Genomic DNA, 15416 nt, shown 5'->3' on the forward strand with positions numbered 1-15416 from the left:
TAGACCACGTGTTCCGGGTACACGGCTTACCACGGTCCATCCTGTCTGACCGGGGTCGCCAATTCATTTCCAGTTTCTGGCAGAAGCTCCTGGGCATCCTGAATGTCAAGATCAACTTAGCGTCGGCGAGACACCCGCAAACCAACGGCCAAGCGGAGAGGGTCAACGCCATCATGCAGCAGTACCTGCGATGTTACGCCAATCAACAGCCTGCAACTTGGGTGGACTACTTACCGATGGCCGAGTTTGCCTACAACAACACGAAGCACGCGTCAACGGGGGTGACACCGTTCTTTGCCAACAATGGGCGACATCCCAGAACCTTCCCCGGGTTGGAGACAACGACGCAGGGGGAGCCGCAGGGAGCTGAGCATTTAGCAGCAGAATTGCAGGAGGTCCACGAGGAGCTACGACGGCACTTGGAGCTAGCTAAACACGCCTACAAAGTGCAGGCAGACAGGCACAGGAGGGCAGGAGAAGACATCCAGGTGGGGGACTGGGTATGGTTAGCAGCCCAGGCGGTGCCGGCCGAGTCGTTAGCTAAGAAGAAGCTAGGACACAAACAGCTAGGGCCATACCAAGTTGAGGGCAGGATCAATCCCGTAGCTTTTCGGTTGACCCTCCCAGAAGGTTCCAGAATGCACCCGGTCTTTCATAGGTCAGTGCTTACACCCTACAAGGCCCCACACAGATTTCAGGAGCCAGGGACGGCACCAGACCCACATAGAAAGTCACCGGGGGGGGAAGTCACCGAGGGCCCCGACACTCAACGAGGTCACGGAAATTCTGGACTCGAGATGGGGGGAGGAGGGAGTAGAATACCTCCTCGCCAGGGAAGGTACCCCGGCCAGCGCCAACAGTTGGGTGCCAGATTATGCTCTGGAGGAACCTCTTCTTAAAGACGAGTTCCATGCACTCTTCCCACACAGGCCCATGCCAGCGGAGTATTTTGATGACTGGCTTTTTACGCCCACACTTTCAGACAGCACCTTCCGGGGGTTCTCCTCCGCAGAGGAGACCATGCCAGAATCGAGCCCTCCAAGGGGATCGTGCTCGGGGGTGGACACGGACCGCTCTTACTGGTGGGACGATCAACCAGAAGAGGAGTGGCGCAGGAGGTGGCTAAGGGGGCCTTGGCAAGCAGCATCGCCTGAAGTAACAGGGGGAGGGGAGGACTTGGATGTGTTGGGGGAGGACCCCGGTTTCGAGCACTCATACACTGAACTGGAAGCAGAGGAGATCGACGTCGACGGACTGGATCCAGCATCTACCCCCGCTACAACGGAGCTCCCAGAACCTGCGCCCGAGCAGCGGGAGGGGGGAAGGGGGGGCTTCGAGGGGGGGATGGATGTCAGGGGTTCAGGGACAGAGGCACAGGGTAGGCAGGAGATGGAGAGCGATGGGGATGAATCCCAGGACAGCGAGGAAGAGGATGACAATGACTCAAGAGATTCCATGAGTCTTTCCAGCGAATCAGAGGATTCCCAGAAGGGGGCGCCGGTGGTCAAGGCCAGGGGAGCCCCAGGGGGGACGTGTCAGGAGCAGGGGGCCAGCGGGGGATCCCAAAGTGGCAGCTGGGCGTCAGGACCAGCCTCCCCGCCAGAGTGCAGCGAAGGGGGTGGAGGTTCCAGTGTACCAGGGGAAGCAGCTCCAGCAGCAGAGAAGGGAGGGAGGTCGGAGCAAGCCACCCTCCCGGAAGGGGAGGGGAGTAGTGAAGGGAGTAGTGTAACTGTCAAAAGGAAGGTTAGAGGTTGGGCGCGCGCGCCAAGTTCAAATGTGGAGGCGCGCGGAAGTACAGGGAGCCCGGAGGAGGAGCCAGGGCCCAAAGCCCGCAGGAGGGGGGAAGAGCAATCTGGGGATTCCGCGTCAGGGGAATCCAGGAGGGGCGAAACCCCAGCGGGCAGGAAGACCCTGCGGAAAAGGAAAGAGAGGAAGAGGTGGAGCAGCGCAAGCCTCTTAAACTGGTGCAGGGGAGGGACTGACTCAGAGGGGACTTCAACGGTCTAAGCGTAACAGACGTGGGGCTGCGCGCCTCGGATGTGAAGCAAACAATGAACTCCAATAAACACTTTTGTATATAAGAAGAACTTGGCGTTGGTCTTTTGTGAGCTGAGACCTGAGGCAGCCCTGACAGATACTATTCATACAAATTGCTGTGGCATGGATGGGTACCCATGCTACAGCAATAAAAAATTGTAACTGGTAATCACATAGATTGAGTGGATTATATGACTTCTCATGCCATTTACCCCCAGGAAGCTACAACAGTTCATATTAATTAATTTTTAAAATCCAATTCCAATTCCATCCTCAAAATACAATTCAGCATGGAATAAACATGTATTTCTTCTGCTATAGTCGTATTCAGAAGCTATTGCTTACACTGAGACCAATGGATAAATGGGGCACAGGGCTACATGAACTAGCCATGCCCCTGACTAGGTCCACCCCCTGTCTAGAGGGACATGTCTCTTCTTTTCTATCGATGTATTGATGTGCCAGCTCTCCCTGGGTGATAATGCTGGACATGCTGCCACCTGTAAATCCTCCCACCATGTCACGACACACTACACCCTGGAACCTTCCTCATTCTCTGGTGGAGAAGTGGCCTTTGTAACTTCCCACTCTCTTCCACTGGGAACTGGAAGCCTCTGGGACTTCTGCTTCAACTGCAGAGCCAGATGCATCCAGAGGCGGAGGGGTGTTCCCATCAACCAGGTTCTACTCCATTGTGTCATCCCATTCATCTCTTTCCCATTCATCATCCTGCTCCCCAAGTGCTGCTACTACTGGCATTAATCAGAGTACAGTCATACCTCGGGTTACATACGCTTCAGGTTGCGTGTTTTCGGGTTGCGCACCACGGCAAACCCGGAAGTACCGGAATGGGTTACTTCCGGGTTTCGGCGCTTACGCATGCGCAGAAGCGCTACTGAGGGTTGCGAACGTGCCTCCCGCACGGATCACGTTCACAACCCGAGCGTCCACTGTACTCTGAGGTAATCATTACATGCCCAGATGCCTGGGGGCAGAGCTTATTTAGTGAAGCCCTAATCACATGCTGATAAGTAGGGCTTATAGGTCTTCAGAAAAGTGCATCCACAATCTGACTGTGCTATCTTATTTGCCATAAAGGTGCTGGATTGTAGTCCTCCCCACTTCACTGATTACATCATTAGACAGATCACTAAGACTGCCTGCTTTTACTTGGTGCTGGGTAAAGAGACAGACCAGGGCTTCTAGTAGTATACAGACACCATTCTGACCCAGATGGTTGCCGCCATCATTCCCAAGTGCCCTCTCCTATGTGGCAGAATGCAGGTGCCTGATGTTCCAAGGTGGCAATGCAACAGCCTTCTCAATCTGGCCCACAGACGGTCCAGGAATCAGCGTGTTTTTACATGAGTGCAATGTGTATTTTTATTTAAAATGCATCTCCGGTTTATTTGTGGAGCATAGGAATTCGTTCATTCCCTCCCCCCCCCAAAAAAAATACAGTCCGGCCTCCCACATGGTCTGAGGGACTGTGGATCAGCCCACGGCTGAAAAAGGTTGCTGACCCCTGCTATGGAGCAAGACTACTGCTCTAGCTACAGAACTAGAACAATAGTCTTGTTTTTCTTTACAGTGGTACCTCAGGTTACATACGCTTCAGGTTACAGACTCCCCTAACCCAGAAATAGTACCTCAGGTTAAGAACTTTGCTTCAGGATGAGAACAGAAATCGTGCTCCAGCGGCGGGCGGCAGCTGGAGGCCCCATTAACTAAAGTAGTGCTTCAGGTTAAGAATGGACCTCCAGAACGAATGAAGTACTTAACCCAAGGTACCACTGTATTACTATTACCAACAGCGATTTGCCAACTTAGATTTGGTTAAATGTTATATACATATTTTGGAAAGGGTAAAATATTACTTATGCCCTTCATTATTTGTGTTGCAGTATTTTGTCAGTTATCTCTTTCTCTTACATTTAGACCAATTATCATTAATTTCCTGTGCTTTCCCTCATTTTTCTGCCATTAACTGTTTCCTAATTTGAAGTGCAGTTTTGAACTGTTGACCTTCATATGACTTAATTTGATTTCCACAATTGCATCCTGAAGAAAACTTAGCTGTGCCAATCTTCAGCAAATGATCAATTTGTGTAGAGTAAACATTCATTAATGCTTTATTATTTAGAATGTTCAAATGCATATTAGTATATTTTCTCTCTTACCTTGACAAAATGAAGTAGGATTTTTATTTTTAGCTCGTGTATTTGGATTACTAAGAACTAGCTTTGTGGAGTAGAGTCCACTTCATTAGATGCATTTAGTGCTATCCTGAGTTGCATCTTTGTGTGACACACACACACTCTCTCTCTTAGAGGGAGGCAGATGTAAACACTGAGGTCAGAAGAAAATTAGATGCAGAAATGTACAGAGCCAGTGTGGTGTAGTGGTTAAGAGCGGTAGACTCGTAATCTGGGGAACCGGGTTCGCGTCTCCGCTCCTCCACATGCAGCTGCTGGGTGACCTTGGGCTAGTCACAGTTCTTTGAAGTCTCTCAGCCCCACTCACCTCACAGAGTGTTTGTTCTGGGGGAGGAAGGGAAAGGAGAACGTCAGCCGCTTTGAGACTCCTTCAGGTAGTGATAAAGCGGGATATCAAATCCAAACTCTTCTTCTGCTTCTTCTGCTTCTTCTACAGACAGTGATAATTCCATGAATGGTGGACATTCTCCAAAAAGGCTTATGTTTGTAACACAGAGATCCTGGCATTTTTAAGTCAATTAACACATATACTGTACTGTTATGAAAATTCATTGCTTCAATTCATTTCACAAGTAATAGCATTACTTGCGATTATTGGTAATTTAGCAGTTTCATGTTTTCTCTTTGTTCCATCTTGGTCACCTTAAGGTCAGTAATAGAGTGTCCTGGGAGGATGAAATGTCCCCCCCACTGGCTTTTTTGTGCTGCCATTTTTTAAATGTCAGATTTGTGTCCATTATTTCATGTAGAGACTGTCATATTTGTTCTTTGCAAAATGCAAAAGGGTATTGCTGGCAGGTGATGGTACACAACACATTGGAAGATGAGAAAATAAATGAACCCCTGATATTGTGGATGACATTATTAGGTCCTGAAATTGTGTTGCCAGAGCAGATATGGGACAGAACTGGCACCTGAACCTGCCACGCAGTCTGGTCCAAGTTATGTGACCTGTTGTTGCTGATGAATGTGTTTTAATTTGAGGGACTGTATGTTACTAAGTACAGGAATGTCACCCAAGGCCTGTAAGAGAGAAGTGTCGTGGTTTTAATTAGGAGCTGTCAGTGACGTGTTGTAGTCTCTCATGTCTTCTAGGTTTGTCATGTAGAACTGCACAAGTGCCTCCTATCTGTGAGTCCAGGTGATGATGTTTCTCAGGCAGAGGGATTTTGGGAACATCATCTGGGAAAGTGTCAGCCATGAAGATGTTGACATCCTTTAGAACCAGTGGCATGCCATTGATGTGTCCTACCCAGAAAGAAAACTTGGTGTCAGCAAGTGATCTCTCCAAATAAATAAAGATAAGAAGTGACCTAGTGTGTGTGTGGGGTGTTTCTGTGATGGCAGAATTGCATATTCTACCATTCTTTAATAGCAAATTGCATAGAAGATCCCAAGTGCTGCAAAACCTGCCTTCATGTCTGGCTATCCTACCACTATAACAAAGAGCATAATCAGCGGGTTTCATGGCACGCACTGAGAAATGTAGTGTCAGAAAAGTAGCTTTTACCATCTACTCTCATGTCTGCAGCTGGCACAGAGGCTGCTGGGTCTGTTGACCTCAGGTAATAAGTGCCACTTACTGAAGCCATTTAAATCTCAGATTCTTCTACACAATCAGAAGAGTGTGGTTTCAAAAAGGCCATTCTGTGCCAGACCTCTCCGTATGTGCACTCAAACACATCAGTGTATTTGCATTGCAACTGAGAGTGAGAATGTGCAGTAACTACTACCACGCCAGAGATGGCCAACAAAACAAAAAGATAGGCAACACAGTGCTGTGGAGGCTGATCACTTTCAGGGCGGTTATATGCTGTGGCAATAAACATCCAAGTGCTTTAATAGCTAGGGAGGGCCATTCAGCCTGTAAAAAGGGTTTGTAGTAAATGACTATATTTGCGGAGGAGGAGGGACAGCCTGAGGAAAGGCAGGGTTGTCCCTGCCGGTGTCTCAAGGAGAGGGGTTTGCTTAGAGGGAACGAGGATCCTGCGTGTGTGTGTCCACACCACACACACACACACACACGTGTGTGTGCGTGCGCGCCTTGGCCCCCTTCCAGTCCTTCGGTAACCTCGAGCTGCGTGGTGGTGGGCTTGCGCTGGGGTATTTACGGTAAGGTAGCCACGGCGGCGGCGGCGGGTCCGTGTCAGGTGATCTGAGGCGAGTTGCCGCTGGCGCTGCCGCCCAAACGACGCCGCTTGCCCGGAGGAGGAGGAGGGCAGAGAGGCGAGGAAAATGCAACATGGCCCAGCAGCTGCAGCAGCGGCGGCGGCGGCGGGGCTGTGAGGAGGGGCTGCCTGGCGCGCCCTCCGCGGCCCTGACGCGCGGGGACCGCGGCGAGCGCTGAGAGCCGCTGCCTGCCGGACGCCTTCAGCCCGGACGCGCGCACAGCTCGTCGGTTCCGCGAGACATGGGGCTCTGCTACAGCCTGCGCCCGAGGCTCTTCGGCGACTCCGGAGGCGGCTCCATCTCCAGCGCCGCCGCCGCCACCACCACCACCTCGGAGACCGAGCAACAGCCGCCGCCGCTGCCCACGGCGGAGCCCCTGGCCCGGCCGCAGCCGCCCCTGCCCGGGGCCCCGGCCCCCGGGGGAGGAGGACGAGGAAGGAGCGCGGGGAAAAGCGGCGGCGGCAGTGGCAGCATCTGCAGCGGCGGGGAGGCGGAAGGCGGCAAGGCGCGCGCGGTGGAGCTGGACGGGCCGCTGCTGCTCCTGCAGAACGGAGCGGGCAACGGGGCGGCTCCCGCGGAGAAGGACAAGGGGCGGCAGCGGCAACGGGGGCCGTCGCCACCCCTCGCAGCTGCCACGGCGGCGGCGGCGCCCCAGGCCAAGCCCGAGTCGGGCTCGGCGGCGAAGCAGCAGCCGCTGGCGCTGCAGAGACCTTGGGAGAAGCTGCGCCTGGAGGAGCGGGAGGCGGAGAAGGAGGCGAGGCGCGTGAGCAAGAGCATCGACCGGGCGCTCAAGGAGCAGAAAAGGGAATACAAGCAGACGCACCGCCTGCTGCTGCTGGGTAGGTAGCGCCCCCGCCCTGCCTCGCCTCGCCTCGGCGCGCAGGTTGGGCTGCGGCGGCCCCTAGGGGTGGCCCCGTGGGAGTAGCGGAGGGGGGGTTGCCCCCTGGCAGAGCGCGCTCTTCAGAAACCAAGGGGTGCCTGCCAAACCTCGAGCGTTCCTTCTCCTAGGAACTCTTTTCCCACCTCTTTATAAAAACATTTTTTCTCGGGTTTTGTACATCCCTCCTGAACTGATTTATTGCATTTGTCCAATCCCTTTTACGTGTTTCTGTCTTCTCTCTGAATTCCCGGCTCTCTCCTCCCTCTGCATCCTAGTTCCCCGTCTCTCCTCTCCTCCAAATGACCTAGCTTCGTCTCTTCTCTTCAGTTAGGAAAGTGGTACTATAATGTGGAACAGGAGGTGTTGCTTCTGAGCAGGAGTGTAGAAATCATGATGTTTCTCTGCTTCTCGTTGTGCCCGTGCCTGCTGTATTGCTATAATAAAAAATAAAAGCACATTTGTGTTGGTGTTTCAAGACTGCGAACATGTTTGGCTGCTAATAAATAAAAAATGTTGCAGCTAGAATCTATTAATGAGGATGTTTCCTTTTTGCTGCTGGACACAAGTGCTTCGGCCCTTTGGAGATGAGGTGGTATGATTTTATGACTCAGAGTGAGCCAATGGAAATGCAAGACAATAATGGACTAGGTAATTATGGAAAGATGAGGAATTTATGAACACTACATAGAAGGATTAAAGCTACAATTTATAGCCTCTGTATTTATAGCCCTAAAACACTGAAGAAGATTGGAAGAGAGTTTTGAGAATACATAGTGTTGGATTCTTATACATCTTGTTCTTCAGATTTGCCTGTAGAATAAAAAGTATGTGTTAGAAACAGAGAACAATACTCCAGCATAGTTTAATAGAGGTACCTCTGGATAAGCATCAAGTTGTTGTGAAGCTAACTCTGGTAGCTCTAGCAAAAAGCTCACTGTTCTATGCTGTGTATATAAAGTGAAAGGTTTTTTTCAGAACTGCAAAGAAACCTGACCTAAAGTTTAGCAGTAGACAAGACCTATATTTTGCAGAGAATTTATCCGATGGCGTCAGAGTAGGCCTTGGCAGAAGGGGGTGTGGGTGGGAAAGACCCCATGTGAAGTGTCTGAATAATCAAATATTCTTGAATTGTAAAAGGTAAGTTCTTTTTCTGAATAATATCAAGCACTTGTTGCTGATTTCTAAATTAATAATTATTAGTTCTCTAGAGCCTCATTATAACTGCTGCGATTACAGTGTTAATACTCTAGGGATAGTTAAGTGAAACATCTGATTTCCTTGAAGAAATAAATTATCTGGTTTATTCTTTTGAGTAGCAAATGGGTATTTGCATTCCTGAGGAATCCCAAAGTAAGATTAGAACTCCTTAATTTCTGTTACATATAGAATGGTATGTCTTACCATTGAACAGTAGCTAGATTGTACATTACTTTCTTCTATTTATTCAGAATTGCATATAACCAGCAGATTTCCCCATAAACGTTAAGAAGGAAATAGATATGTTAAAAATACTTCAACTTGTAAATGTGCCAGAGGTGACTGCCAAAACAGGATCTGTTCTAAAAATAAAGCATAGGCTCTGTTATTGTCTGGAAGTTTGTAGTACACACAGTAGTACTCCTTAGCTGGTAACCAGAAAAATCCTGACAGTCGGTCTCTGACTAGTAATAGTTTCAAAGTGTGATTCTTTAAGCACTTAACTTACACTGTGAAAGCCAAGCAAATTAAAAATTGAGATGGCTGCTCCACTGCTGCTTTGGAGAGTTGTGAAAGGGTATGTGATGCAGCCAATTATGTGGGTGATGGATAAGTCAATAGAGCAGGTTTAGAATTAGCCACACAGCTGATTGATGGAAAGTAAGACTTTCTCCAAGGTTAGCAGCTAACTCCATAACTCTATGCCCCAGTAGTAGTGTGTGTGGTGAAGTACAGCAGCCTTCCTGACACCAGCTTCAATTACATGGTTGGGATGTGGCAGTGGCAATATTGGGGCTGTGCGGTTGCACAGGTGGGACCACTGGATTGGCCCTGCCCCATATAAACAACAGTGACACCTATGTCAGGAGGGCAGCTCCACCCCACCACATCCACTACCACCACCATATCCAGTGTGTGTCTTTAAATGTATGTTTCACTCCAAGGAGAAAGAGAGAGCATATTGGACTGTCCTAATTAATTCTGGGATGGTGTTGGAAGGCTGCATTTAAGGATGGTAAGAACAGTGGCCTACCTGTCCATCCACATTGAATCCTTGTTTCACATGGAGACTGCCATGGCAGCTGCATAAAAGCAAGGATAGTTGTCATTAGTGCAGTACTACTGATAGCTGCTTCTGCTGCCCCTGCCTGTCTTCTGGAAATGATGTTGCTATGGAGCAGCCACTTAGTGGGAGATAAGGGTGTAGATGGAAAAGGAATTGAATGCACCATTAGAATGTGGTGGAGAGGACTGCTTCTTCTCTGGTGGCAGAAGTGGGGGGGGGGCAGAGGTGGGTGCCACCACTTCAGTTTCTGCTGTTCAAGACCAGTGCTTCACCCTGCTTCAGCAATGGGTTGAGCCTGAGTCCTCTATCTTACTTGCTTTAGAGTCAGATTCTGCATATTGACCAAGTATGATAATGATACATATATGCAGTATATGTGATATTGTTTAGTGTGAATATTCTCCAAAATTCACCTTTGTTTTTCTTTTATGTGTGAGACACATTTCTTTTACCAACCTTGTTAGAGTAACTTCTTTTGCTCCCTGAGGAATTACAATGGAATGGAATGTTGTGGCTAATCCGTTTCTGATGTGGAAAATGTTTTTTTGATAAGATAATGAGTTTGAACCAGTCTCTTAGTTGAACTAGTTACCATGTTATGCTTGGAAAATAATTTCCCTGTTATCTGATTGGATGGTGCTTTCTTCTCATTTGAGAATGTGTGGCAGGGTATAAATATCTTTGCTGCAAGCAGCTTAATTGGGATGCACCTTCTCTTTGTGGTGCATAATTACTGAGCACGTGTGGAAATGTCTTTGAGAGACAGATGTGTGGCCCTATTCAAGCTGCAGGAGAAATGAACAAGATGACTTTCTGGTCATAATAATAATAAATATCTTGGTGTATATATATTATGGAATACCTGAAATCTGGTCATGTTGGCATTCACATAATAATTTTATTATTTATACCCCGTCCATCTCGCTGGGTTTCCCCACATGTGAATGTTGGCTTTCATGTATACTTTTGTGAATGTTGGCAGACACTATGCCCCTAAAGTGAGGAAATACACATCTATTTTCAGACATGCACAAAATTAACCTGAAGTGATCAGTAATCATTAGATACTGCACATTCACTAACACATATTTAGTTCAGTTGCATTTTTCCAAGCAAAGAGCATGTTGGCTGCATTTTCCATGTACCTAGGAATAAGGGACCTGCTTCAGCGTTGAGATGAATTGGATTGTGCTGCAAGTCATTCACTCTGAGCTAAAATTTTCATATCTGTATTGATTTCTATAGGCAGCTCTCCTATCTGTCCCTGTGAGTCATTCAAAAGTAGCTTCTCAGTATAGAGTAGGAAATGGCCTATGCCTCCCCCATTTCAGGGCTCCCTTCTTCCCACTCAGTTATCATTCTGTGGCCACTAAGCATGCTCAATCCTTGTTGGGTTGTTTGGGGCTGGCTTCTGTTTCTCAGGGGTTTTTCTAAACAATTTTTGTACTTCTGCAAACCTTGGGGTTATCCTAACTTTGCTAATATCTCCTTCATAATATTATACTGTTGCAGTTACATAAGTTATAACACCCCAATAATTTAATTGGAAGCAGGCATCAGTTATGTTGAAAAGTCATGCAGTGTAAATAATATTCTGCATTTTAGAAAGTAAAAGATAACTAGATGGCTGAACTGAGTTCCAGAGTATGAACTATCAAACAGCAGATTAGGGAGGAAAACAACTTACATGTTTACTGTTATTTACACATGTAAAGTAATGACAGTTTTCATTGCTCTTTGGTCATGTAGATAGCTGGCAAGTATCATTACTGTTTGAATGATACTACCTCCCTTTATTGGATGCATTTGTAAACATTTCTGCCAGAGCTGGATCTTGTAAAATTTTAATTAACCTTTTCCACGCAGGGAGCCACTTTCTAAAGCTACCCTACAGTTGCCTTACAGAGATGTGTTACAGTATAGTTCATGGATGATTTCATCTCCTGAAATAGATACATTTAAATTGTTAGACAAAATATAGCATGAAATATATTTTATCTGTTTACTTGTTGCATATAATACATTACTATTTAAACAAATCATGTATAGATTTAAAATCTTTAAAAATGAAAATGAAAAAGGAATGTTTTAAGGCAGCAATTATACATATACTTTCTTGGGAGTAAGTTCCATTGAATTTAGTGGGACTTGTTTTTGGGTAGATATATTTAGGATTCCATGGCTGGGTAATTTTACACAGTACTGCTACACTAAAAGTAACATTGTTTCTGACAAATGTAGAGATAGTAAAATGATTGTGTTAAGCACTCTCTTTTCCAGCTAAAAGCCATTTTGCATTTTCTAATTACCGGTAACTTCCCATTCTACAAATACATTTGAAAAACTGTTCATGGTAACTAAATTCTTCGATTTGGAAAGCCCTAGAATATATTTATTTTGTGTGTTAAAATTGGCTTGTTGAGGAAAAAGCCTTTTAACAAACGGCTAAGCAAATGTAAAAATTGTGTGTGTGTGTTTTTACATTAATTACAGCTTAGAAATATGCAAAAGCCCTGAAAGCTAGTTTCAGTTGAAGAAGGGCAATGACCAGAATGAAATAAGTTTTTAAATGTATCGAAGATGGGAACTGTTTGCATTTGACTATGCCACCTTCTTATCATCTTGCATGTGTCCATGACTGGAATGCCATTGAGCTTGCAACCAGCCTACATTCACACAAAGGTGTCAAAGTTTTTGCATAGGCTGCTGACATTTCTGCATTTACAACATCATTTTTTGGATTTTATAAATTCCCTTGAAATTAATTCTCCTAATTCCTCTCCCCTTTCTGTTGACATTATCAAGAATATGTCTTATCCTTTGCAGTCTTTATATTTTTACCTGTATTCATTTGTGTGTCTTTTGGCATTTCTACATAGATGTCTTCAACCTTAGGTTCCACCCTCACTGTTCCATTTACATCTCCCTGGCCTGCTTGTCACTAGTAATTTTGCACTGAATGTGCTTTCATTTTCTACAGCACAGCTGGGAAAGCTCAGGCCCTGGAAGCTGAATGTGGCATTCCAGACGATTTTCCTGGTCCTCAAGTCTCTTTCAAATCTAGGCTGAACCTGCTCCCAAACCATCCATCTCTCACTGACCCAGCTTTGAACCCTCCATGAATGTGTCTTCCTGTCTGGAACTTTTATTTGAACTCTGATGATGCCTTTTGCTTGCCTGAATGGATGATGAAGAGGGGTGTGTGAGTTTGTGCAGAAAGTAGCCTGCTGTGCAAAAGTACAGTTTTACATTCATTGCTCTACTAGCTTTAGTCTCTGGCCCCAACTACCTCTGAAATGTGGTCCCTGGAAGGTTGCTGCAAAGGGAATGTGCCCTACCCTTACTCTAAAGCTTAATTATGAAGGGAAAAGAGAGATCTATGGAACCGGGAGAGAATGAAAACCTGGTAAGGATAGTGGAAAGGAGCTGAAAGAGGATCCAGGAACAAAGACAACGGAAGAAACAAAGAAAAAATTCCTTCCAAGATGGTGTTTTTGTTTTGTGACTCTTCCTGTCTGACATTCCTTTTGGGGATTGTGCATGCATGACCTGGTATTTTTATTGTGACTTTAGTCTGATGGATTATAGGTTATTGGATTTTATTTTATTGATTTATAACTAGTTGGAGGGACAGAGTAAAAATATAAACTATTTCTGGTACTTATCTTGCCATGAACACAACATCACTGAAAATTTCCTTCTCTTCCCGATTTTCTTATCCAAATTTAATATGTTGCCTAATTGCTGCTTGTCCCTCAATAGTGTCTCTGCTTTTCATATTTGATACAATTAGGAGTCTAACCCACTTTGTGTTTTCCCTTCTGATGAAAAGTAAATGTTCTCTTCACTGCCCCACCTGTATCATATATATTTCCTTGGTCAGTTATAAATTCTGCCCATCTTTCTGACATACTAACCTATTTCTCTGGAATTACCTTTCTGTGGTGCTCACTTTTGCCAGAATGTCCAGATGATGTCATCATTATCTCACTGCTTTTGAGTGTGTTTCGTTCTGTATTTTTCATACCAGATTTGTGAAAATCTTTTCGTAATAAAAATGTGGTTACATGAGTCTGTCTAATGTAGACAGGCAAACCATTATTGAAACTTTAAGGGCTCCTAGCTGGTTCGGCCCATTTTATTGCTTCCTGGTGATGAGTGGGTAGGAGATTAATGATGAATAGCCTATTTTTGCGTTATTATTAAAATGATAGAAAATCTATTATTAAGGCCTTCTCTTACAGGAACAGGAACTGACCTTGGGTTAATTAAGAGATGCTATTTATTAGTAATCCTTTTTGCTTTCTATTGTGTCATCCCATCCTACACTCATCATCAGGGACATGGGTGGCACTGTAGTCTAAACCACGGAGAGTCTTGGGCTTCCTGATTGGACGGTTGGCAGTTTGAATCCATGTGACTGGGTGAGCTCCCATTGCTCTGTCCAAGCTCCTGCCAACCTAGCAGTTCAAAAGCATACCAGTGCAAGTAGATAAATAAGTATCACTGCGGCGGGAAGGTAAACAGCATTTCTGTGTGATTTGGCTTCCGTCACGGTGTTCCATTGCGCCAGAAGCGGGTTAGTAATGCTGGCCTCATGACCCAGAAAGCTGCCGGCTCCCTTGGCTTGAATGCGAGATGAGCGCCACACTCCATGATTGCATTTGACTGGACTTAACCACCCAGGGCTCCTTTTACCTTTACCTTACACTTATCATGAACTGATAAAAAGTGAAAAACCTGTAAGGAAGAAACTTGAACTTTGCTGGCAACATTTGGGCCAATTTTGTAGGAGGTTCTTGGCTATATATAGAAAGGATATTGCCGGGCAGTGTGGTGTTGAAGCTCCATCTTAATTTAAATTGCAATTAATTGTGGAAAACCAGTGTTTCAGCTTGACTAAAGGGCTCTACTGTTGAAGCCATCCTTGTCTCTTTTCTGTTTCATTCTTTATTATAGCTTTTTATTGTATTCACTCTAAGCTTTCCTTTTTAGAAGAAATGATTTTGCTCCTTCATATCATTCCTTCTTTGATCTCATTTCTCAAATGCAGTTGTATTAATGGCCTTAAAAAACCTTGTAGCTCTACTTGATTCCACATCTCTGTTCCTGTTCTGTCGCTGTCCCTTAATACAGGTTTGTTTGTGTGTGTTCCCATGCTTTTCCTTGTTAGTTCTTTAAATTGTAATTGTTGTCAGCACCACACCTTTCTTTAGTGATATAGGCTATACACTTCCCACAAAGTGCTTTAATAAATTTGCCTGTTTTAAGACCTTTCTTGGTCATGAAATTACCAAGTGTTTTAGTTTTGTTGATGTAGTTTGTATTATTAGTTAGATCCTGATGGTGGCAGCAAATATTAAGAGAGGCAAAAGTAACTTTCTCTAGATCATAACTAGATCATAACTAGACTCTAGATCATAACTAGAAAATGTTTAATGCATCTAAATTTATTTTCTCCCCCGTAACAGAGCCAATGTGGAGATTGTCTGCCTTTTGAGGCTCCAGGATAGTAGCTGATATTTGTAATAAAGCTAGGTTATTGAAGTTTAGTTCTCTCTTGGAATTTGAGCCACTTAAACCATATCCATTGTTGGAGTGGCTTCATGTGAATTTTAGATGCCAGATTAAGTAACCATACTTTTAGAATAAATAATGTTTGATGTACTGAATAAAAACAGTTCTCTGAACGTAAGTATTTTCCACATAAGAGTAACAATGAACAAACATGATCAAAGGCCAGTTTTACCTTATTCCAAACTTTGGTCATCAGAAATCACCAATCACATCAATATTTGCTGTATTGACTCAAATGTTAAGATTCCCTTGCCAGTATCCAGTGACAACTAAG

At 45.4% G+C, this 15416-nt stretch overlaps 1 protein-coding gene across 2 annotated transcripts in view; it reads left to right on the forward strand.

The window, feature by feature from the left end:
• GNAL (G protein subunit alpha L) overlaps positions 1-15416 on the forward strand; it is a 146401-nt gene that overhangs the window by 25748 nt on the left and 105237 nt on the right. Inside the window, exon 1 of one of the 2 annotated variants that reach the window (XM_081014213.1) lies at positions 6328-7261. The exons of the other annotated variant lie outside the window; for it this stretch is intronic. Coding sequence (XP_080870339.1) covers positions 6664-7261 — 598 coding nt within the window. The 5' untranslated portion in view covers positions 6328-6663. Of the gene's footprint in view, positions 1-6327; positions 7262-15416 lie in introns of those variants that run through there. 2 annotated transcript variants of the gene reach the window in all.

The sequence above is a fragment of the Podarcis pityusensis genome (genome assembly GCF_964106645.2).
Source record: "Podarcis pityusensis genome assembly, chromosome: 7".
In the NCBI taxonomy this organism is placed as follows: domain Eukaryota; kingdom Metazoa; phylum Chordata; class Lepidosauria; order Squamata; family Lacertidae; genus Podarcis; species Podarcis pityusensis.